General features: G+C 40.0%; 1 protein-coding gene across 2 annotated transcripts in view; it reads left to right on the top strand.

The window, feature by feature from the left end:
- The window catches only part of ldhb (lactate dehydrogenase B), a 31,757-nt gene extending 9,812 nt beyond the window's left edge, over positions 1-21,945 (top strand). Inside the window, exons 3-10 of one of the 2 annotated variants that reach the window (XM_003220767.3) lie at positions 4,277-4,461; positions 6,478-6,609; positions 10,184-10,301; positions 11,409-11,582; positions 13,960-14,133; positions 18,172-18,289; positions 18,753-18,876; positions 21,550-21,945. In XM_003220767.3, coding sequence (XP_003220815.1) covers positions 4,360-4,461; positions 6,478-6,609; positions 10,184-10,301; positions 11,409-11,582; positions 13,960-14,133; positions 18,172-18,289; positions 18,753-18,876; positions 21,550-21,717 — 1,110 coding nt within the window. In that variant the 5' untranslated portion in view covers positions 4,277-4,359 and the 3' untranslated portion in view covers positions 21,718-21,945. The remainder of the gene's footprint in view (positions 1-4,276; positions 4,462-6,477; positions 6,610-10,183; positions 10,302-11,408; positions 11,583-13,959; positions 14,134-18,171; positions 18,290-18,752; positions 18,877-21,549) is intronic. The other variant, XM_008110328.2, reaches the window with a different exon arrangement.
- Positions 21,946-22,656: the final 711 nt, after the last annotated feature.

The raw sequence follows: 22,656 nt of genomic DNA on the forward strand, positions 1-22,656 counted from the left end.
TACATTAATTTTTTATTATTGTTATATTTTGAAAGAGGAAAATAATCCTTTATTTGTTGTCGAAGGCTTTCATGGCTGGAATCATTGGGTTGCTGCGAGTTTTCCAGGCTGCATGGCCATGCTTCTGGAACATGGCCATATAGGCCCCAATCCTTTATTTTCTTCCTCATTCCAAAGATGCAACAGCCCTACCAATTTTGCTCTGCAAAGTCACAAAGGCAGGGATTGAAAGGCAGTGCGGTAAAGAAGCATGTGGCTTCCTTTCTCTTTCACTAGAGGCCAAAGAAGACAAATTTCCGGTTCTTGTTAGAAAAAAGTCATGGGGGGAACTACAACTCCCATAATCCTCCAGCCAAGAATGCTGCAGTTTCCCCTTTTCACAAGGCATTGCTCTCAAACTCTAAATCTCTGCTTCTCTTGCTTATTCTCATTATTAATATTAATAATGTATATTATTATTACTGTGGAAACTTAGGTAAATCAGACAGCAAAACCTAATCATTTATTTATTGCTATTATTCCATCTTCAAATACAATCTGACTTCAACCTGTCAATCAGGTGAATTTATTGGGGGATTTTTTGCAGAGATTTTTTAAAATGCATTTATTGTTACAGTAGAGTCTCACTTATCCAGTGTAAACGGGCCGGCAGAAAGTTGGATAAGTGAATATGTTGGATAATAAGGAGAGATTAAGGAAAAGCCTATTAAACATCAAATTAGGTTATGATTTTACAAATTAAGCACCAAAACATCATGTTAGACAACAAATTTGACAGAAAATGTAGTTCAATACGCAGCAATGTTATGTAGTAATTACTGTATTTACGAATTTAGCACCAAAATATCATGATGTATTGAAAGCATTGACTACAAAAATGCGTTGGATAATCCAGAACATTGGATAAGTGAGGCTTGGATAAGTGAGACTCTACTGTATTATATTATTAATATTGCACTTTCCTCTTTTAAAGAGACTCACAAGTGGCTCACAACACTTCTACACTGCCATATAAAATCCAGATTATCTGCTTTGAACTGGATTATCTGGCAGTGTAGACTCATATATAATCCAGTTCAAAGCAGATAATGTGGATTATCTCCTTTAATAATCTGATTATATAGCAATGTAGAAGCAGCCTAAAATGTTGCTTCTCAGCCCTTCCTAAAGCTTTCCATTTGTCTTAATACAGTTGGTGCTATTCCATATTTTTCGGCTCCTTCCAACCACTCCTTGCATGAAGCAATCAATTTAGCACATCAAGGTGGAGGAATGAATACTTAGCATGGTGCTTTAATGTCCTGGATTGAGCAAGCACATCAGAGTTTGACTTGCAGATGATGTAAATGAGCAGTGCGTACCACGTGGTCCTCATGTAACCATTACATTGCAATTCCCAGCAGCCCTATCCTTCACTTCCAATGCTTGGAGTCATAGTCCAATATGATTCCTACCTGGTTTTTAATAAAGGACACTGGGTTTTGTTTTGGGGAAAAACTTTTGAACATTTTGTTTTACAGTCCAGAATTTTAGTAATTAATTCAGGAGAGGGACAACTTGGTGTCCTCCAATTGTTCAGGACTAGGAATCTTCTTAGGCCTATGCAGCTAAAGGTATAGGATGATGGGGTTTGTAATTCATATTGTCTGGAAGCTTCCTGGTTGCTTGCACCTGTGTTAAAAGTCCTACCAACATTTTTATCAGCTGAATTATTATATATACATTTATATAATAATATATTTATGTCCTGCCTTTTTCTCTCAATTGAGACCCAAAGCATAAGATGGTAGAGCTTGTAGCATCTCAAGTGGTGATGGTGATGTGTAGCAATTCCAGACTCTGCCTGGAATTAATTAGCATTATTAGCAAAGGGTGGGGCTGATTTCTGTGTATGGTTTTAGATAAGATGCATTTAAAATTGAGTTCACATGCCTATATAGATCCATCAGCATGTAGTTACAACTTTTGCAACTATAGCTCTGAAGACCAAGGTTCGAATTCTTGCTCGACCATGAGACCCTTGGGCAAGTCGCACTTGCTCGGCTTCAGAGAAAGGCAAAGCAAACCCCCTCTGAACAAATCTCACCAAGAAAACCCCATGATGGATTTACCTTAGGATTGCAGAAAGGAAAAAATAATAATAATGACACGATATGAGGATTTAAAGATCAAATTACAAAGACTGGCACAAGCCAGTAAAGATAGTCCCAGTGGTGATCGGCACACTGGGTGCAGTGCCTAAAGACCTTGGCCTGCACTTGAAAACCATCGGCACTAACAAAATTACCATCTGTCAGCTGCAAAAGTCCACCTACTCGGATCTGCACACATTATTCACCAGTAGATTACATAGTCATAGACGCTTGGGAAGTGTCCAATGTGTGGTCCAATACAACAGCCAGCATAGTGATCTTGTTTGTTGTGTATTAATCTTGTTGTGTATCAAACAATAATATAATCATCATTATCATCAACTTACCTCTTCCAGGCTCAAGGTGAGGTTCAACATAGTTAAAATACATAGATAAAAATATCAAGCCTTAAAACACATATATTAAAAGACAAAGATATACAATTAAAGCACAGTACATAATATCATTCATAACAAAACAAGCTGGTCTATTATCTGACATACCTCTAGTCTCATTCAGAAGTTGGTATTTTGCTCACATTTAGATCAGATGATAACTGCTTTTTGTGTGTTACTTCTGGGTATAAAATATTGCTCTATACTCAGTGCTCCTGTCAACAAGGATTCTGAGCTTTGTAGTCCTGAAAATACCACCTCAAGCAGACATTCCTACCATTGGTCCATTTACTTACCGGTTACATCTCATGCTTTCAGACCTTCCCAGTCCTATTTGGAGACATCAGAGCCCTTTCATACTATGCCAAATATAACTGTGATTCTATTCCATGGATGCTTCCTGTAGAATCACAAAATTCATAGTTTAATGAGGCACTAGAACTCTCTTGCTGGGAAGTCTTGAGTGTGCATCTACACCAGTGGTTCTCAACCTGTGGGTTTTAGCCTACACCTCCCAGAAATCCCAGCCAGTTTACCAGCTGTTAGGATTTCTGGGAGTTGAAGGCCAAAACATCTGGAGACCCACAGGTTGAAAACCACTGTACTCTAGAATGAATGAAGTTTGACCCTGCTTTAACTGGCATGGCTCAGTGCTACTATGAGTTGTAGCTTGGTGAGGCACCAGCACTCAGTGGCAAAGAAGGCCACTACAAAGCTCCCACAATTCCATAACATTGAGCTATGAAGTTAGTGTCAAACTGCACTCATTCTACAATGTAGATGCACTATACGCCCTAAACTGCAAATCTAAAGATCCCATAAAATTATTACTGTTAAGAGTTCTGGCAACTCAAGAAGCCTCAACAATAGCTTCTAATGCAGTGGTTCTCAATCTGTGGGTCTCCAAATGTTTTTGACCTTCAACTCCCAGAAATCCTAACAGCTGGTAAACTAGCTGGGATTTCTGGGAGTTGTAGGCCAAAACACATGGGGACCCACAGGTTGAGAATTGCTGTTCTTATGCTTCTGTTTTCCAACGGTTTGATGGGAATCTCTTCCAGACTTTTAGCCAAACTTCAAAGGAGCAATCCAAGTTTGTTCAGCAGCTTTGATATGGTTAGAATTAGCACCGTACTAATTTGGGAGCTGAGGTTGTCCAATTTACAATCCCTTTGGCACAAAGTGTTGGAAAAATGAAGACCAGTTTTCATCCAAAATTCCACCTTGTGGGCCATCATGTTAGGTAAACACTAAGGCCCCTTCCACAGAATTGAATGAAATACCACATTATCTGCTTTGAACTGGGATATATGACAGTGTGGACTCAGATAACCCAGTTCAAAGCAGATATTGTGGGATTTTCTGCCTTGATATTCTGGGTTATATGGCTTTGTGGAAGGGCCCTAAAGTGGAAATGTTGTTCCACTTCTCAGTTCATTTTCAACCAGTTTTTGGTTTTAAAAGGGAAGAAAGGCATATTGAGGGACAGTTTTGAGGGGCACTTTTGACGTATTTGGGGCTTGAAAATCAACTCAGATATTTCTATTGGGAGTAGTTGATGACCCAAATAATCCCATGGGCCACACTTTCCCCTGCAATGGCAAACTCAGACTCCAAATAAGCGATTACCGGTAAATAATTTCAATTCTTTGGCTACTTCCCAACTTGATTAGATAGACGAAGGCCCTTGGAAACAACTTAGATTTGCTATCCCCCTTCCCCCAATTCCCTTTTTGTCTGTTATTGTAGACTGTAAGCCCATCTGGGTAGGGACCATGTCAGTTCTGTGTCGCCAGCACGCCGTCGTTGCCCGAAAGCAGTAGAAGTTCACTATGAGCGGCTTCACTTGCTTAATTTTTTACAACTACTCGGGTGCACTGAACGGCTTTGAAGGGGGCCGCCGGTGGCCAGCAAATCGGGGCATCGAAGAGAAGGTAAGCAGGAGAGCATAGATATAGCAAGAGGAGCACATTTGGGGAGGATGAAAGCTTCCCGAGTCATACTTCTCAATATCAAAAGTAAACATCTTCGTTGGATCATATCAGGCGGGAGACCTGTCCGACATTTTGCTCCGTGTTTTATGAGCAGATAATTGGTTTCATCTATGCTGGAGTAAATGTAGTTTGACCACACTTTTAATTGCCATGGCTCAATGCTTTGGAATCATGGGAGCTGTAGTATACCAAACTGCAACTTCCATGATTCCATAACATTGAACTGTGGTAATTAAAGTGGTGTCAAACTCCATTAAATCTACAGTGTAGATGAACCCATTGTCATGAGAAAGTTGTATACTCATTCCAATAAGCTCATCTTAGGAATGTCAGTTCCTTGAAGACTAGGATAGTTTAAGTTGGGGACTTTTAATGCTATCCTAGTGATTTGATTCCATTTTAACTGCATGGCAACATCCTATGGAATCCTGGGATTTGCAGTATGGGACGAGGTATTCAAAATTCTCAGCCAGAGAGCTCTAGTATCTCACCAGACTACATGGCCCAGGTTTCTATAGGAAGAACAGCTAAAGTGGATGCATAGCACTATTATTCTGTAGCATAGAAGGGTAAAGAATTATTATTGTTGCAGAACAGAAATACGCTTTTTGAAAATTAGGTTCGCAGTCTATTTCAGAGTTGACCTGTCCTAGTTGCTTTTTCAGATAATTTGCAGTTATGCTTCTTATCAAACTTGTTTGCTGTCTTGTGTGTCAGCGGGAAAGTGAGTCCACTTCAGATTTCGGTCTGATCTTTAAAGCTATCCAAGGTATGGAACTGGAGCTCAGCACATTTGGTAATACCATTATAGTCTAGACTGAAGCTCAGGAAATTCACTGCCCTGCTGACATGTAAGCGGCCACCAGCTACTTTGCTTATTTCTTAATCCAGATCGTGTTTGCCAGAGTAGAGCCCTGGAGAAACAGTTGAACTCCTTCTATTGTACCTCCTATCATTGTATAATGAGTTTGAGTTTACAGTAGTTTTGATTTTAAAAGAATTATCAGCTCTGTGCTACAAAATGCCTTTCCGCCTTCATCTCTTGGGTCAAATATCCTGGAACTCTGTTATTCCCCCTCTAGTGTATATATGGCCATTTTGCATTATTTCATATTGAAATTGTTAGCATCTTCACTTCATTCACTGTGGCCTTCTCCTCTTGCTTAATATCCAGCAAAAAGAGAACTCAAACATACCCCATGTCTTTTGCATTAGTCTCTTAAAATCCAACATGATCTCCTTTGAAATGCATCCCAGAGCTGCACAATGTTCGGCTCTTTCTTTTAAAACTGGGATGATAAGTTACGGACTTCCAGATATAGCTGGACTATATATTCCAGAATTCCTCGCCATTGGTTATGCTGACCAGGGCTGATAGAAATTGAAATCCAACAACATCTGGAAGGCCACAGCTTGAGGGATTCTCAAGTTCAAAGAAGAAAAGTCCGTTGTTGTGGTCATTAAAAATCTCTCTTGGCATTCTGTTTTTATCCAAGTCTGCTATACATTACATCCTGTCTGTTTTAGAGAATAATAGCTTGGGCATTGGGGGGAATGACTTTTTGGATTGCATCTCTCAGAGGTAGCATGTTAGCTAGAGACTTTTGGGAACTGTAGTCCAAAAATATAACATTTCCTGGCTCTAAAAGAGAGAGATATGCTGCTCTGATTGTAGATCCCATGCGAACTTTTTAGAAGAATTTTAGATTATTTTAGAGGGATTTATTCAGAAGCTTAAGTTGAAAGTATTGCATATGCTACCTGGCAGATTTGGGGAGATGCAATCCAAAATGTTGGCTTGCAATCCAAAAAGTCGGATTGCATTGCCATTTTCAAAGCTCTTGCTACCCATTTCCCCCCATACCTCAACCTTGAATCGGTTCAAAGCTCTGGAGAGTCTGCCTTTCCGTTTGAAGGACATGGAAACCTCAGCTTTTCCATCTCTTTATTTCGCAGAAAGCCATGGCTTCCCTCAAGGACAAGCTCATTACGCCTATTGCCCAGCCGGCAACCGAGCCCATCAACAAGGTGACCATCGTGGGAGTTGGCCAAGTTGGGATGGCCTGTGCCATCAGTGTCCTGGAAAAGGTAAGTCTAAGTCTCTCCTCTCGGTTGAGATCAGAGACTCACCTGCGTGGGATGGATCTAGTGAGATTTCAGAGGGAAACCCTTGCTATTCAGAAAACCTGCTCATTTCCTGTTGCAGTGCTTCCAGTAATGATCTTAAATGTAACTTCCAAAACTAATGGGGAGATTATTACTTTTACATATATATATATACACACATATACATACCAATTTTTATTTACAAAAACAGAGTTTAAGAATGTTACATGAAAAAACAATTTTATAATACATATATTGCTAAAATTATATAGCTATCGAACTACAGGAGAGTCTCACTTATCCAAGCTAAACGGGCCTGCAGAAGCTTGGATAAGCGAATATCTTGGATAATAAGGAGGGATTAAAGAAAAGCCTATTAAACATCAAATTAGGTTATGATTTTACAAATTAAGCACCAAAACATCATGTTATCAACAAATTTGACAGAAAAAGCAGTTCAGTACGCAGTAATGTTATGTTGTAATTACTGTATTTACAAATTTAGCAGCAAAATATCACGATATATTGGAAACATTTACTACAAAAATGGTTGGATTATCCCGAGGCCTGGATAAGGGAGGCTTGGATAAGTGAGACTCTACCGTATATACTATAACACTACAAAACAAAATCAAATGAAAACACACCCACACCACACTTGCCTACATACAAACAAAGTGTACTGACCAACAAACACATAGACAGTTCTATGAACCTCACATTCACTGTGGAATTTTATTCCTTACTATTCTACTCCCTACTCTCTCGCCTTCAGAAGAGATAAAGTGGGGTATAAATAAATATAATAAGAAAATATAAACACATGTCTGCTTTGGTAACCTTCAGCTAATTCATACTTCCTACAACTGATGTTTGCCCCAGTGTGGGAAACGATTACTTTAGAACCAGTAAGGTATCATTGCTTTTTGACTCCTTATTAGGTGTGCAAATAATTCAAATATCTTGCCCTTACAGGTGAGGACAAATAGTTCTGCAGTTTATTCAGTCCTACAAAAAGAAATGCTTCCCTTCAATGTTTGCTCACTGTTTGCGTCCCTAGAAAGGCAACTTGTTTAAACATTAAAATAAAAAAGGTGCAGAAAAGGTTTCCAGAAGAATATTGATTGTGCAAAGCTAATTACACAAAGAAAATGCAGATTTCTAACAAAGACCCACATGTTCCTCGAAACTGGATTTGTTTATTTTTCAACAGGAAACATGTTTTTGTGCTAATATAATTTTTTTGCACAAAAACATTTTTCAGCCAGGTAAAGTTATTCTTTCCATCTCTACTCATTACATCGCCTTTTACATGCAATTTTATTGACCTCCTCCCCTTAACTCACAATAAGCAATTAATTTGTGGAGTTGTGTGGAACAAAGACACAACTAAATTACGTTTCAAAAGTAGTAAGTGGAAGTGAAGTTACTTTATTGAGGTTATAAGCAATAGTCTTTCAAAAATAACTAGTCCTTTTTTAATGAGTTGCAAATAACTATAATTCTCTTAATTTACTTCTAATTCATTGCATGCATGCTCTGCGGGAAAAGACCCTATGTATTAAGATTCATAGAGGCTTTTGGTTGACATATAGCAGAATGGTCCATGGATTACTTCTCAAAAGGACTGAATACGTGTCTGTTGTGAAGTCATAGCTAGACCTCACAACCAATGCCTGAATGCTTTTAATGCTCAAGGATTTCAGCAACATCCCCAGCTACGCAAACACCAAGTTGTACAGCCTTATATAAACAGTGGAGTCAAGGGATCACAAGGCACAAGAGCTGATTGCTACGTAAAGCTCAAATGTACACAGAAAAGCACAGTGGCCATTCAGAATGGCTATCATTGGTGATGATTGCAAGTTGGCATTACTAGAGAGCTTTGGAAGAGGAAATCCTGGATTTGACTGAGCTCAAACAAATAGAGTCTTTGAGTTGCTGTGAGTTTTCCAGGCTCTATGGCCATATTCCAGAAGCATTCTCTCCTGATGTTTCACCCACATCTATGGCAGGCATCCTCCGAGGTTGTGAGGTCTGTTGGAAATTTGGCAAGTGGGGTTTATATATCTGTGGAACAATGTCCAGGGTAGGAGAAAGAACTCTTGTCTGTTGGAGGCAATGCTGCAATTGGCCAGCTTGATTAGCATTGAATAGCTTTGCAGCTTCAAAGCCTGGCTGCTTACTGCCCATGGGAATCCTTTGTTGGGAGGTGTTAGCTAGTCCTGATTGTTTCTTATCTGGAATTCCCTTGTTTTCTGAGTGTTGTTCTTTATTTACTGTCCTGATTTTGGAGTTTTTTAAATACAGTAGAGTCTCACTTATCCAACATAAACGGGCCAGCAGAACGTTGGATAAGCAAATATGTTGGATAATAAGGAGGGATCAAGGAAAAGTCTATTAAACATCAAATTAGGTTATGATTTTACAAATTAAGCACCCAAACATCATGTTATACAACAAATTTGACAGAAAAGGTAGTTCAGTACGAAATAATGCTATGTAGTAATTACTGTATTTATGAATTTAGCACCAAAATATCATGATTTATTGAAAACATAGACTACAAAAATGCGTTGAATGATCCAGAATGTTGGATAAGTGAGTGCTGGATAAGTGAGACTCTACTGTACTGGTAGCCAGATTTTGTTCACTTACATGGTTTCTTCCTTTCTGTTGAAATTGTTCACATGCTTGTGGATTTCAAAGGCTTCTCTGTGTAGTCTGACATGGTGATCCAGCATTTCTGTGTTCCCAAACAATATACTGTGTCCAGGTTGGTTCATCAGGTGCTCTGCTATTGCTGACTTCTCTGGCTGAGTTAGTCTGCAGTGCCTTTCATGTTTCTTGATTCATGTTTGGGCAATGCTGTGTTTGGTGGTCCCTATGTAGACTTTTCCACAGCTGCATAGTATACTGTAGACTCCTCTGAGGATGCCTGCCATAGATGTGGGCTAAATGTCAGGAGAGAATGCTTCTGGAACATGGCCATATAGCACGGAAATTTACAGCAACCCAATGATTCCAACCATGAACTCAACACAAATATAATCTTGTTTCCTGATATCTGGATTGCTGATGCATGTATCCAGTAGATAGATTCAAACTTGGGAAAATGTATATTTGTTGATGTATGACAAGCCAGTATAGCAAGTCAGTTTGCTGGCCTGGAGATTTGGGGATGTAGTACCCCAAAAATAATTTTCCCAAACTCTGGCATGGTCCAGTTTTCTCCAGCAAAAAGGCATCAGGATACAGAACAACCACCCTCTGCATTTGTAGGTTTGACTTTTATTCAAAGATTTGATTAATATGTTCTCTCTAGGGAATCTCTAGGTCTTCCAGGATAATTATAAGAGCAACGTCTGGTGGAAGTTGATAATAAAATCTGCCTTGGAGGACCTAGAGCTTCCTAGAGAGCTGTTTTCTCAATTTAAGACACATTTGATTTTTCATTCACCGTTTCCCCAGTTTTACAGGGGCCCTGCATCCCTTATCCATATGAAGGTGGAGGGCCTGCTGTATCTTAAGCCATTGCAATTTTTTTTGACACCAGGGTCTCTGTGATGAGCTTGCCCTGGTGGATGTCCTGGAAGACAAGCTAAAAGGGGAAATGATGGATCTGCAGCATGGAAGCTTATTTCTTAAAACGCACAAGATTATAGCAGGCAAAGGTAAGGTGTGGATTGTGTTGTAAAGACAGTTCTTTTTATCTTTAGATTTTATTTCAGGAGATACATGTGAATCGGAAAGCGGCTTTTAACATGTAGGGGTAACACTATTGTTAACAAGTAGCCAGGTGATCAGGAATGGCGTGCAAGTGAATAGATCGAGTGACAGCAAAGAAAATGGAGTGCTCTACTTGCTTTGCTACTTTGCAACCTGTAGTGAAAGGGGATTCTATTCAGTTCACCATAGAGGGAGAAATTGGAGATGTTACTTTAGGCAGTGTTGGCAATAGATTTTGCTGGAACCTAAGGTTTATAATCCAAAAATAACATATTTCCATCCCCGTCCTTCCCCACTCTAGTGCACTTGGAAGGAACCTACAGCAGAGTTCCAGCTATCCAATGTACCATATTATCCGATGTACTAAGCCACGTGGCCCAGGGTACTTGCTAGAGGGATGAGACTCTTCTCTCCGGCAAGCACCCGACACGTTGGAGAAGCCCAGTGCATGTTGCTGCCTAGTAACACGCACCAAGCTTTTCTAAACTGGGTGCTTGCCGGAGGGACGGGACTCTGCCCTCCGCCAAGCACCTGGCACTTTGGAGAAGCCCGGTGCGTGTTGCTAGGCAGCAACATGCATCGGGTTCCTCTAAACCGGGTGCTTGCTGGAGGGATGAGACTCTTCCCTCCAGCAAGCACCTGGCTTGCTGGGAGAGATAATAGGGCCTCCGTATTATCCGACAGTTTCGGTTATCCGACATTCGGCCCACCCGTTTATGTCGGATAACTGGGACTCTACTGTATCTCTTTTAAAAGCTTTATTTCTCAGCTAGTCAATGAGGAAGCGAAGCAGAGATTAGTGAGATGGATTCGTTCCTGACAGAGTTCATTTATCACATTTATGTTCCAGGAAGCTCAGTGTTTTTCTCTGCTTTGCATTTGGTCCTCACAACAACCTTGTGAGGTAGGCTAGCCTGGGAAAAAGAGACAGTGGCCTGCCCCGAATAAGCTATGGAGTACTCTAGCTATGTCAGAATCTGAACCCAGTTATCTCTGCTTCTGCTTTGGTAAGCTATTCCCAAATAACATTTCTGGTTATCTTTTGGTTGCAGATTATGCTGTCACTGCTAATTCGAAGGTGGTCGTGGTCACCGCCGGCGTCCGCCAGCAGGAAGGGGAGACCCGCCTTGATCTTGTCCAGAGGAACGTGAATGTCTTCAAGTTCATCATCCCACAAGTGGTGAAGTACAGTCCAGACTGCATCATCTTGGTTGTTTCCAACCCAGGTAAAGTGGGGCCTTGGGTTATGGTGAGGCCTCTTGCATTTCCATATGTTTCCCATTTTTAATCTCGCCTAGAGGAGGATGTGTGCACATGAACATTGCTTCACACCTGAAGACCAAAAGTAGAGCATGATTCCAACACAACTTCTGTAGCCAAACATTTATTAAAAAGCAAGCCTTATTACACATAATGGTCATTAATGCACTCATTAATCTAGGATTGCTTTTGCTGTTTTTCTTTTTCCCCATCCTTTCTTTTAGATTTACTCATCTTTCCTTTATGTCAGGAAACTTGTCAAGTTTGAAAGTTAGAAGATAATTTATTGTCTAGCTCAGGGCTTCTCAAACTTCTTCCACTTGCAACCCCTTTCCACCTGAGAGGTTTTTACACAACCTCAAGCATAAAATAAGTATAAAAACCAAATGATTACTGATAATAAATCAGCATCTGCAAGGCTTGTTAAAAAGACTACAGCTGGAGAATTATCTACAGAGGCAACAGAAAACTGCATGCTGTTGCTAACAGATTTGAGTAAATGGGTGACCTTCAGAAACCTTTTACTGTTGCGAATTTTTGGTGACCCCAACATTGAGCTAAAGGGACCCTGTTTGGTGTCGGGACGCAGAGTTTTAAGAAACATTTATTTATTCATTTATTTATTTTCAGTCTTTATATTCTGCCCTTCTCACCACAAAGGGGACTCAGGGCGGATCACAATGTACATATACATGGAAAACATTCAGTGCCATATGACATACAGACAGTGACAGAGACAAAGACACAGAGGCTATTTAACATTTTCCAGCTTCATGAGGGTATGCTTGACACTGTGACACCGAGTCCTTGATGGATTACTTCCTCATTCCTTTCCACAAGCTGCTGGACGATTTTTATGGTGTTTTTAAATCAGTTAAATTAGCCTCCCTGCATAAACGGTACCTAAATTTCCTACTTGATAGATGCAACTATCTTTCGGGTTGCTAAGTTCAACAACAAGCTGGGCTATTTTTAATGGTCGGGTGCTGAATCCGACGTGGGCTGGCTTCGAACTCACGACCCCTTGATCAGTAGTGATTTATTGTAGCTGGCTACTAACCAGCTGTGCCACAGCCTGGCCCTAGCTGAATGGACTAGCTGAATGTTATGAATGAATTTGGTGAGTGAATCTGCTCTAGGAGTTAATCTCAATTTTAAAGGACCTCTTCAAGGTACTGAAGTGTCGCACCTCAGGTTAGCTTCATCTTGTTAAAGACATCAGGCTGCACACAGAATGTAGTCTTTTGCAATTTATTAGGAAATAGGGAAAAGGCAGTTCATAAAAGGCAAAATTATAGTTCCAAAAGGTAGTTGCAAAACAAGGCTGTAAAAAACAAATCCATGGGAACAATAGACATAAAGCAGAGTCCTTTCAATAGACACCAAAGTCCCAGAAACGAGGTTCCATCCAAGCCATAAGATAACACAGGAAAGCAGTCTTGGTTCTTGATTCAAGCGAGGAAATTGCTTTGATGAAGATTTCCCTCTCAGCTGACTGCTTTAATAGCATAACATGAAGGCATTTCTTTGCCCTTTGCCCTTCCTTTTATTTGCTATTCTAAGACTTCTGCGCAACCCCTGAAATTTCAGACAACTAGTATCATCAGAATCGCACAGAGGCTGAGCCACAACATGAAGCTTCTTTGGCTTTAGCCTCTTTAAAGTTCAGACTGAGGGTGCATCTACACTATAGAATTAATGTAGGTTGACACCACTTTAACTGCCCTGGAATCCTGCGATTATGGAGTTTGGCAACTCCCATGACTCCATAGCATTGGACGTTAAAGTGATGTCAATCTGCATACTTTCTAGCGTTGCACTCTAAATTACTGGCCAAATTTACCAGCAGTTGATAGGGAAGCCCTAGATGCTACTACCCTGTTTCCCCTAAAATAAGACATCCTCAGAAAATAAGACCTAGTAGAGGTTTTGCTGAATTGCTAAATATAAGGCCTCCCCCGAAAGTAAGACCTAGCAAAGTTTGTGTTTGGAAGCATGCCCGCCAAACAGAATACCAGAGCATGCAGGTTTGGTAAATGTACGTACCATAGATTGTTGTACATGGCAATAATGGTAGTATTCTTGATAGGATTCACAGTTTGTCTGGTTATGCTGGTTTGTGATGATAATTACTGTACAACAATAAATGTGAATTCTTCTTCATGGAAAAATAAGACATCCCCTGAAAATAAGATCTAGCACATCTTTGGGAGCAAAAATTAATATAAGACACTGTCTTATTTTCGGGGAAACACGGTATTCAGGGCTGTTCATTTAAGTGCCACTAAGTATCCAACCCTGGGGGGAACCAACCTTCCTGAGACTCACTCTCCTCTTTTGCAGTGGATATCCTGACCTACGTTACATGGAAACTCAGCGGACTCCCGAAGCATCGCGTCATTGGCAGCGGCTGCAACCTTGACTCTGCACGATTTCGCTTCCTGATGGGGGAAAAGTTGGGCATCCATCCCAGCAGCTGCCATGGTTGGATCTTGGGGGAACATGGTGATTCCAGTGGTAAGTAGTCAAGTACACCGAATACTCCTACGGCAATTTGAGCTGCCTTTTTTCCTTCTATATTTACTTAACAAATGTTCAATAGTTCTGGGATCTACCTCACCCTGATTGAATCTGACACTAATTGCACTTTTTTGGCCCAGTTCTTTTTTTTAGAGCTGACCCAGGCTTCTATCATAGTATATTATTGTATCTTGACCTATGACTTGTTTTATTGTTGATTGATTGTTTTATTGTCATGTTTTTATATTGTTTGTGACCTGGGCTTGGCCCCATGTAAGCCACCCTGAGTCCCTTCGGGGATATGGGGCGGGGTATAAAAATAAAATTATTATTATTTTATTATGACACAGCAAACAAGATAGATATGCTGGATTTCGTATCACAAAATCACAAGTCGAACACTTCCCAAGTGTCTAGGACTGTGTGATGTATTTTCAGATGATGCGTGCAGATCCCTGTAAGATTTTGCAGTTGGCAGATCGTAATTTTGTCAATGTCTATTGTTTCCAAATGCCGCTGAGATCTTTTGGCACGGCACCCAATGTGCCCATCACCACCGGGACCACCTGCACTGGTTTCTGCCAGAGTCTTTGAAGTTCAATCTTGAGGTCCTGATAGCGGCTGAGTTTTTCCTGTTGTTTTTCGTCAATGCGACTGTCACCTGGGATGGCGACATCAATGATCCGAACCTTTTTCTTCTTCACAACTGTGATGTCTGGTGTGTTGTCAATGTCTATTGTTTCCAAATGCCGGCTGAGATCTTTTGGCACGGCACCCAGTGAACCCAATTATTATTATTATTATTATTATTATTATTATTATTATTATTATTATTATTATTATTATTATTATTATTACTATTAGGTGTCCAAAGTGGGAGGCATCTTTCCCAGCTCTGGTTCTCCTAGGGATGCCATTTTCACTGGAGATGCCAGGAACTCAACTTCCAGCCAACATCCAGAGCTTGCAATCTCTCTGTTTTTAATGGGATCGTAGGAAATCATGTTCATCAAGAAATTTGACAGAAAAAGTAGTTCAATACGCAGTAATGCTATGTAGTAATTACTGTATTTACGAATTTAGCACCAAAATATCACGATATATTGAAAACATTGACTACAAAAATGCGTTGGATAATCCAGAACGTTGGATAAGCGAATGTTGGATAAGTGAGACTCTACTGTAGTTATATTCCAGAAACTTCATTTTTGTGATTGCTGTAAAATATGTTGAATTGGTTAACACTCTATGAGATATTCATTGAAAAACTAGCAAAATGAGCTACAGGATGTCTTGCAAAAACAAAGTTTTAGTAGTTAATACATTTTCCCCGTGTTTTTATGATAGAACCGATTAGGAAATGGCATTTATAACCCAAGAACAAAAATGGTGTTATATAGTGTCATCAGAATGATGCCTGTCTGTAGAGAGATACAAACAATACAGAGCTGGTTGGATAAATAAATCTGACCTGCTGTGAGACAACTTCCTAGATTTATTTATATACAACAGTTGTATCCTGTCTTTTGGTGTCAAACTAGGAGACCTAAAGGAATTTACAACAGGCAATGGCGGTGCTGGTTTTTTTTATCATCCCATTATAAAAACAATCACAAATACAAACACTTGGACACTTGTATATTATGGCCTCTTTCCAGCTAATGATTCCTGTCTAGACTCTGGGTGTGCATGTTATTATATAAATGCAAACCACAGATCCCTTTTTCACAATGCAGTCTGAACTCTCACATGCAGAATGGGAGACTTTTTCACAGCGACACCAGAGGCACTCCAAGTGGCCAGCTACTGGTCAAAGGGAATCTAGTATAATGTCAACTTTTAAATTTTTTTGTGTGTTTTTCTAAATACATTCGCTTCTGACACGATAAATAAATAAAATAAATATAAATGCATGCATACACATACATGCTGGGGCCCAAATCTAACAAAATAAGATAATAGAACTAAGTATTTATGCACTCTTTTTTGCCATCCACCCTAGCATCCTAGAGTTGATCTTTTTTGTATGCTAAATTTTTTTCTCCTTTAATTTCAGTATTTTAAATTGGATTATCACAACCTTTTAATGGTGTACTTTAAAAAAAATGTATTATGCCTTTAACTGTTTTTAATGGTGTTAATTCTTACATGTCGTTTAAGTGTTTTTAAAAATACCATATATAAAAACCAACATTTTACTGATGCTCTTCTATGTTTAATTGTACTTTGTTTTTAATAATTTATAAGCCACACTGTTATTGGGGAAGACAGAATATAAATAACACTTGTATGTTGTTGAAATGCCACTCACATAGGAAGAGTGGAGGGACACCATGAAAGCGGAAAATACCATGAATAAAAAACGCAGTATATTTTAATAATAATAATAATACAGTAGAGTCTCACTAATCCAAGCCTCGCTTATCCAAGCCTCTGGATAATCCAAGCCATTTTTGTAGTCAATGTTTCCAATATATCGTGATATTTTGGTGCTAAATTCATAAATACAGTAATTACAACATAACATTACTGCATATTGAACTACTTTTTCTGTCAAATTTGTTGTATAACATGAAGTTTTGCTGCTTAATTTGTAAAATCATAACCTAATTTGATGTTTAATAGGCTTTTCCTTGATCAGTCCTTATAATCCAAGATATTCACTTATCCAAGCTTCTGCTGGCCCGTTTAGCTTGGATTAGTGAGACTCTACTGTAATAATAATAATAATAATAATAATAATAATAATAAACACGTGGGAAGTGTTCGACTTGTGATTTTGTGATACGAAATCCAGCATATCTGTCTTGTTTGCTGTGTCATACAATGTCGTTGTGTCAATAATAATAATAATAAATCTTTATTTATATCCCACTTTTTTCCCTAGACGGCACTTAAAGCAGTTCACAACATTTTAAAACAATACAAATTAACCATACAGAAACAATAAAACCAACTTTACAATAAAACATTAATAAACATTTTAAAATCATTTAACAGATACCAGATACCATTGATAGTCATAATACATAGAATGATAGTCATAATATATAACAACTATCGCGGCAATGAGGGAAATATTCTCTCAAACATCTGTGAAGTCTATGGTGTCATGGGGTGCAAGATCTAGATCTGTCACAAGCTAGACAAAGGACTCAAAGGATGATGCAAATCGTTCTGCATTTTAATAGTATATGGACAAGCTGTTGGCAAGAGTTGGCAACTAAAATTCATTTGACCTATAAAAGCAGTCTTGCCTTTTCTTTTTTCCTGAGAGAACACCCCTCTGGGAATATCTATGTCCTTCAGTGTAACACTGTGCTCAACTTCTGCTGGAAGCTGATCATAGAATTGCAGTGGAGAACTTACAAATATTTAGAGAAGTGTTTTCTGTAGGAATTTCTAGATCCTCCAGCACAACTTTATGCCCAACCTCTTCCAGAAATTGACACTCTCATTCCACATATTTAATGCTGCCTTGGATTCATTCATTTATTTATTTGCTTGCTTACTTAGAGTATTTATATTCTGCCCGTCTCACTACAAAGTGGACTCAGGGTGAATCACAGAACATATATATGTGGCAAACATTCAATGCTGTTTATACACGACAAGACAGACAATTGTACATAGAAAGATATATATATATATATATATATATATATATATATATATATATAGGCTTTTCCCATTTTTGGCATCTTGGTGGCTTGTGCTCTGTTCCGGCCACGGGGCAGGGGTGGGGTGTTATCACTCCATCTCCCTGCCTAAGAGCTTTTTTTGTAAATTTCCTCCTTGATCGAATTGCCAGCATTTTCCTGGCATTTCCTTATGAGTGCCTTAAAATACCTCCCCATTTTTAAGCAGTACCTGTTTTGCTTTCAAACCGCTAGGTAGGCGGAAGCTGGGCTAAAGGTCAGGAGCTCACCCTGATCCGGGCTTCAAACTGTCAACCTTTCAACTGACAAGATTTACTGCACCTGGTGGTTTAACCTGCTGTGCTAAAACCCGGATTTTGTTGCACTTCTATTACAGTGGCTGTTTGGAGTGGTGTCAACGTGGCCGGGGTCTCCCTCCAGGATCTAAACCCTGCTTTGGGGTCTGACCAGGACCCAGAGGGCTGGAAGCAGGTCCACAAGCAGGTGGTTGACAGGTACGGATATGGCATGCATAGCTGGAGTCAGAATCCAGTCATGCATGTGTCAAAGGTCTATGGACAGCTGATGAAACTTACATGTTATGAGAGAATCCTCTTGCATCTGGAACATCTGGCATGTCGTGCAGGACATAATGTGGGCATGGGCAAACTTGGGCCCTCCAGGTGTTTTGGACTTCAATTCCTACAATTCCTAACAGTCGGTAGGCTGTTAGGAATTGTGGGAGTTGAAGTCCAAAACACCTGGAGGGCTAAAATTTGATATTATGGAATAATTTTGTTTGAAGTTTTTTTGACTTAGTCTCTGTTTCTCACATCCATCACTTCTTTGAATCCATTGCTTCCCCTCCATTCCTCTTCCCTGGATATGGCCCTGTTACCTTTCCATCTTTGCTGCTGCTATTAACTTTCTCTTCGATTTTACGAAGCATAATTGGGCTGTTGGCAATGTTTTCGATAGTGCCTATGAAGTGATCAAACTGAAAGGTTATACCAACTGGGCCATCGGCTTAAGTGTTGCCGACCTGCTAGAAACCATCATGAAGAACCTTTGCCGAGTTCATCCAGTGTCCACCATGGTCAAGGTGAGTGTTTCCTTAGATTTGTGCAGAGATGAGCAAATCCACAGGAGGTGGAGGCCAATAACAATAAATCTATGAGCTGCAGCCACTGGTTTGGGACTGGGGATATGTTTCAGCCATACATAAATCAAAATGGCAACCAGAAAGGTTGTGACATTGCCCTAAGCTATCATTTTGGCTAATATATGGATGAAAAAAGCCATACTGCAGGCACCTTTGCCCATTCTTATATATTTTGGGGACAATTACTCAAAAATGGTTCTAAAATTAGGGGGCTCCCAAGGACTAACAGTGGGATTCAGAAGCAAAAAAAGTGTGGGATTCAAAGTTCATTTGCAACTTGTTCACTACATTTTCTTTACCCCTGACTAAATGATTTTGGAGCAATAGAGAAACCATTTCCTATCCACTAGAAATATAGTGGTGAAGCTAAATGTTATGGGGTTGTTAACCTTGTTGAGTTTTCCAGACAGTTGTTGTTTATGGCTGTCAACCACATACTATTTCTCAAAATGTTGTGTATGTACCATGAATGCACAAAAGGAAAAAAAAGTTTAACTACCTTGTAGTGCTAAGATCAAAACCTTTCTTTCAAGATTTTGAATCGTACCTCAAGTATAAATGTACATATACAATGTTTTTTCTCCTTCCGCTTCCTTCTTAATTATAGTAGTTTTCCAGCCTTTCCAAAAAAAAGGAGCAGTTGAGTAAATATAGAGGAAGATCCTCCACCAGTTTCTTAAAAGAGATCCTACCATTAGGCAAAGTGAAGCAACTGTCTTGGGCAACAGATGTATATTGATAAAATGTCAGAAAAATGGATAAATTGTGCTCCCATCTAAGAGAGCAAACTGTTTAAGGCCAACCTTTCCCAACAGCATAATTCTGACCTCTGAAATGAGGAATTGTGACTTTGCGAGGCCTGTTGAATTCTGTTGATGTTTTAAGAATGTCATTTGCAGTTTGACCCCTATCTCTGCCAGGAAATATGTTCCTGAGCTTATTATAGAGAGGAAACTGTGTATAATAATGAACCTTATTAATATGAATAATTTCCACCATAAGTTACCATAGAATTGCACTGAAGGGCTGTTCTGCCCCTGTACTAGTTATTTATTTGGAAGGTGTCTGTGATGCAGGGAACAAATCGAATGCTACACATCTGAAGTAAAAACAATTGATTAAATAACAGATCTCAAACTTCCTCTCCTCAAAGGTTTTACTCCCAGTCTTTCTGAGGGGAGTTAAAGTTTTTGAAGCACGACCACAGTTCTTACTGGTTGTTACTTTAATATATTTAATATAGTTTCAGTTGGATCTCAATCTATTGTATCTCCAATGTGGCTTTATTTTGTGTCTTTACTTTAACATAGCTTTGATGTAACTTGCATGATTTGTGTGGTTTGACTTGTGTGGCTTCGACGTGATTTGTCTGACTTGCGTGGCTTTGACCTGATGTTCTATTTTGTGGTTCTTCCACATTCCTTACTCTTCACCTTCCAATACCACACTGCCTGACTCCTCAAGAAACTAGGCCCGGGCTGTGGCGCAGGCTGGTGAGCAGCCAGCTGCAGCCAGCTGCAACAAATCACTCTGACCAAGAGGTCATGAGTTCGAGGCCAGCTCGGAGCCTGCGTTTGCCTCTGTCTTTGTTCTATGTTAAGGCATTGAATGTTTGCCTTATATGTGTAATGTGATCCACCCTGAGTCCCCTTTGGGGTGAGAAGGGTGGAATATAAATACTGTAAATAAATAAATAGAAAGACCTTGGCAAAGGCTCTGCCCCTGAGAGGAGTCTTAAAGGGACAGGAGAAGTGAGGTTTCAAATACAAGGAGGCTATAGACTAATCCCACAAACTATACATAAAATATTAATCTCCTCTAACTAAATGAGGACTTAACAGGAGTAAACAGTGAGAAACCTTGCGTAGACATGACAAGGACCAAGAAATATTCTAGACAGGTATCCTCTCTAGGAATCTGCCAGCATGACTATATTGTAAATCCTTTTGGAAGTCCCCCATAGAATTGTCTAGAGGACTTAGAAGATCCTGGAAACAATATTTTTTGTTGGAAATGCATAGGTGAAACTGCAGATATCACTCCCACAGTTTCACCTATGCATTTCCAACAAAAAAAATATTGTTTCCAGGATCTTCTAAGTCAGATATCTGCAGATATCACTCCCACAGTAGGAGCCTCTGGTGGCCTAGGGGATTAAAGCCTCATGACTTGAAGGTTGGGTTGCTGACCTGAAAGATGCCAGGTTCGAATCCCACCCGGGGAGAGTGTGGATGAGCTCCCTCTATCAGCTCCAGCTCCATGCAGGGATATGAGAGAAGCCTCCCATAAGGATGGTAAAAAACATTAAAACATCCGGGCATCCCTTGGGCAACGTCCTTGCAGGTGGCCAATTCTCTCACTCCAGAAGCAACTCCAGTTGCTCCTGACACGGAAAAAAAAACTCCCACAGTGTTGTACTTTGTTTTATTTTGTACTAATGAAAATTGCGAATTCATATAGAATACTTTTGGACGGAGCCTTCTTTGACATAACACTGACTGCTCTTGAAATTTATGGCGATGTTTATGTCGTATTCATATAGTTTTTTCGTGATGCGTTGTTCAATCGGCTTTCCAAATAAAGGCCTTCCCTTTTTCTCATGCCTCGCTTTAGGGAATGTATGGCATTGAAAACGAAGTGTTCCTGAGCCTTCCCTGCGTCTTAGGGTCTGTCGGCTTGACCAGTGTGATCAACCAAAAGTTGAAGGACAATGAGGTGTCCCAGCTCCAGCAGAGCGCCTCCACGTTGTGGGACGTCCAGAAGGACCTCAAAGACCTGTAGAGCGACTTAGGAATGTATCTGTTCTCTCCAGCCAGGAGAAGGCCACCCCTGCCCAAAGTTGAACCCTAAGCTTCTGAAGTGCGCTTTCCTCGTTTAAACTTCTAGCTGAGCTTCCAGTTATCGTCCCCAGATGGTACAACTTGTCATCCACCACAGCTAAGATGTTCTTGCTACTTGTTCTTGCAGACTTGTTGAACAAATAAAACCAGCTCTTTTGCGTGTGCTGTATTCTTGGTGTATGTCTAAAATCCTTCCGGACACACCTACACGCACCTGAGATTGGTTTCTGAGCAGCAAAAGTAGACTTCTTCCAATTTCTGTGACATGGCACATTCATAGAATCATAGAACTGGAAGAGATCCCCCAAGGGCCATCCAGTCCTGCCTCTTGTCATGCAGGAATATACCATGAAAGCACTGTTGACAGATGGCCAACCAGCCTCTATATAAAAGCCTCCAGAGAAGGAGACTCCACTTTTCAAGCAGTATATTTCACAGTCCAATAGCTCTTAGCATCAGGAAGGTATTTAGATGGACTCTCTTTTCCTATATGCTCCTTTTTCTACTCTTGAGTAGCAAGAAAACAAGCTGGCTCTCTTCTCAATGTCTTTCAAATATTTAAGCGTAGCTATCCTATCCCCTCATAATCTCCAAGCTACACATGTCCATCTCCCCAAGCCATTCCTCATAACACATTCATGTTGGAATTTGTTACTTTTGGCCCAGCTATCCAATTTATTAAGGACATTTTTATTTCTGGTGGCACAGTGTGTTAAAGCGCTGAGCTGCTGAACTTGCGGACCAAAAGGTCCCAGGTTCAAATCCCGGGAGCGGAATGAGTGCCCGCTGTTAGCCCCAGCTCCTGCCAACCTAGCAGTTCGAAAACATGCCAAGGTGAGTAGATCAATAGGTACTGCTCCGGTGGTAACAGCGCTCCATG

Source organism: Anolis carolinensis, chromosome 5, assembly GCF_035594765.1.
Source record: "Anolis carolinensis isolate JA03-04 chromosome 5, rAnoCar3.1.pri, whole genome shotgun sequence".
Lineage (NCBI taxonomy): Eukaryota > Metazoa > Chordata > Lepidosauria > Squamata > Dactyloidae > Anolis > Anolis carolinensis.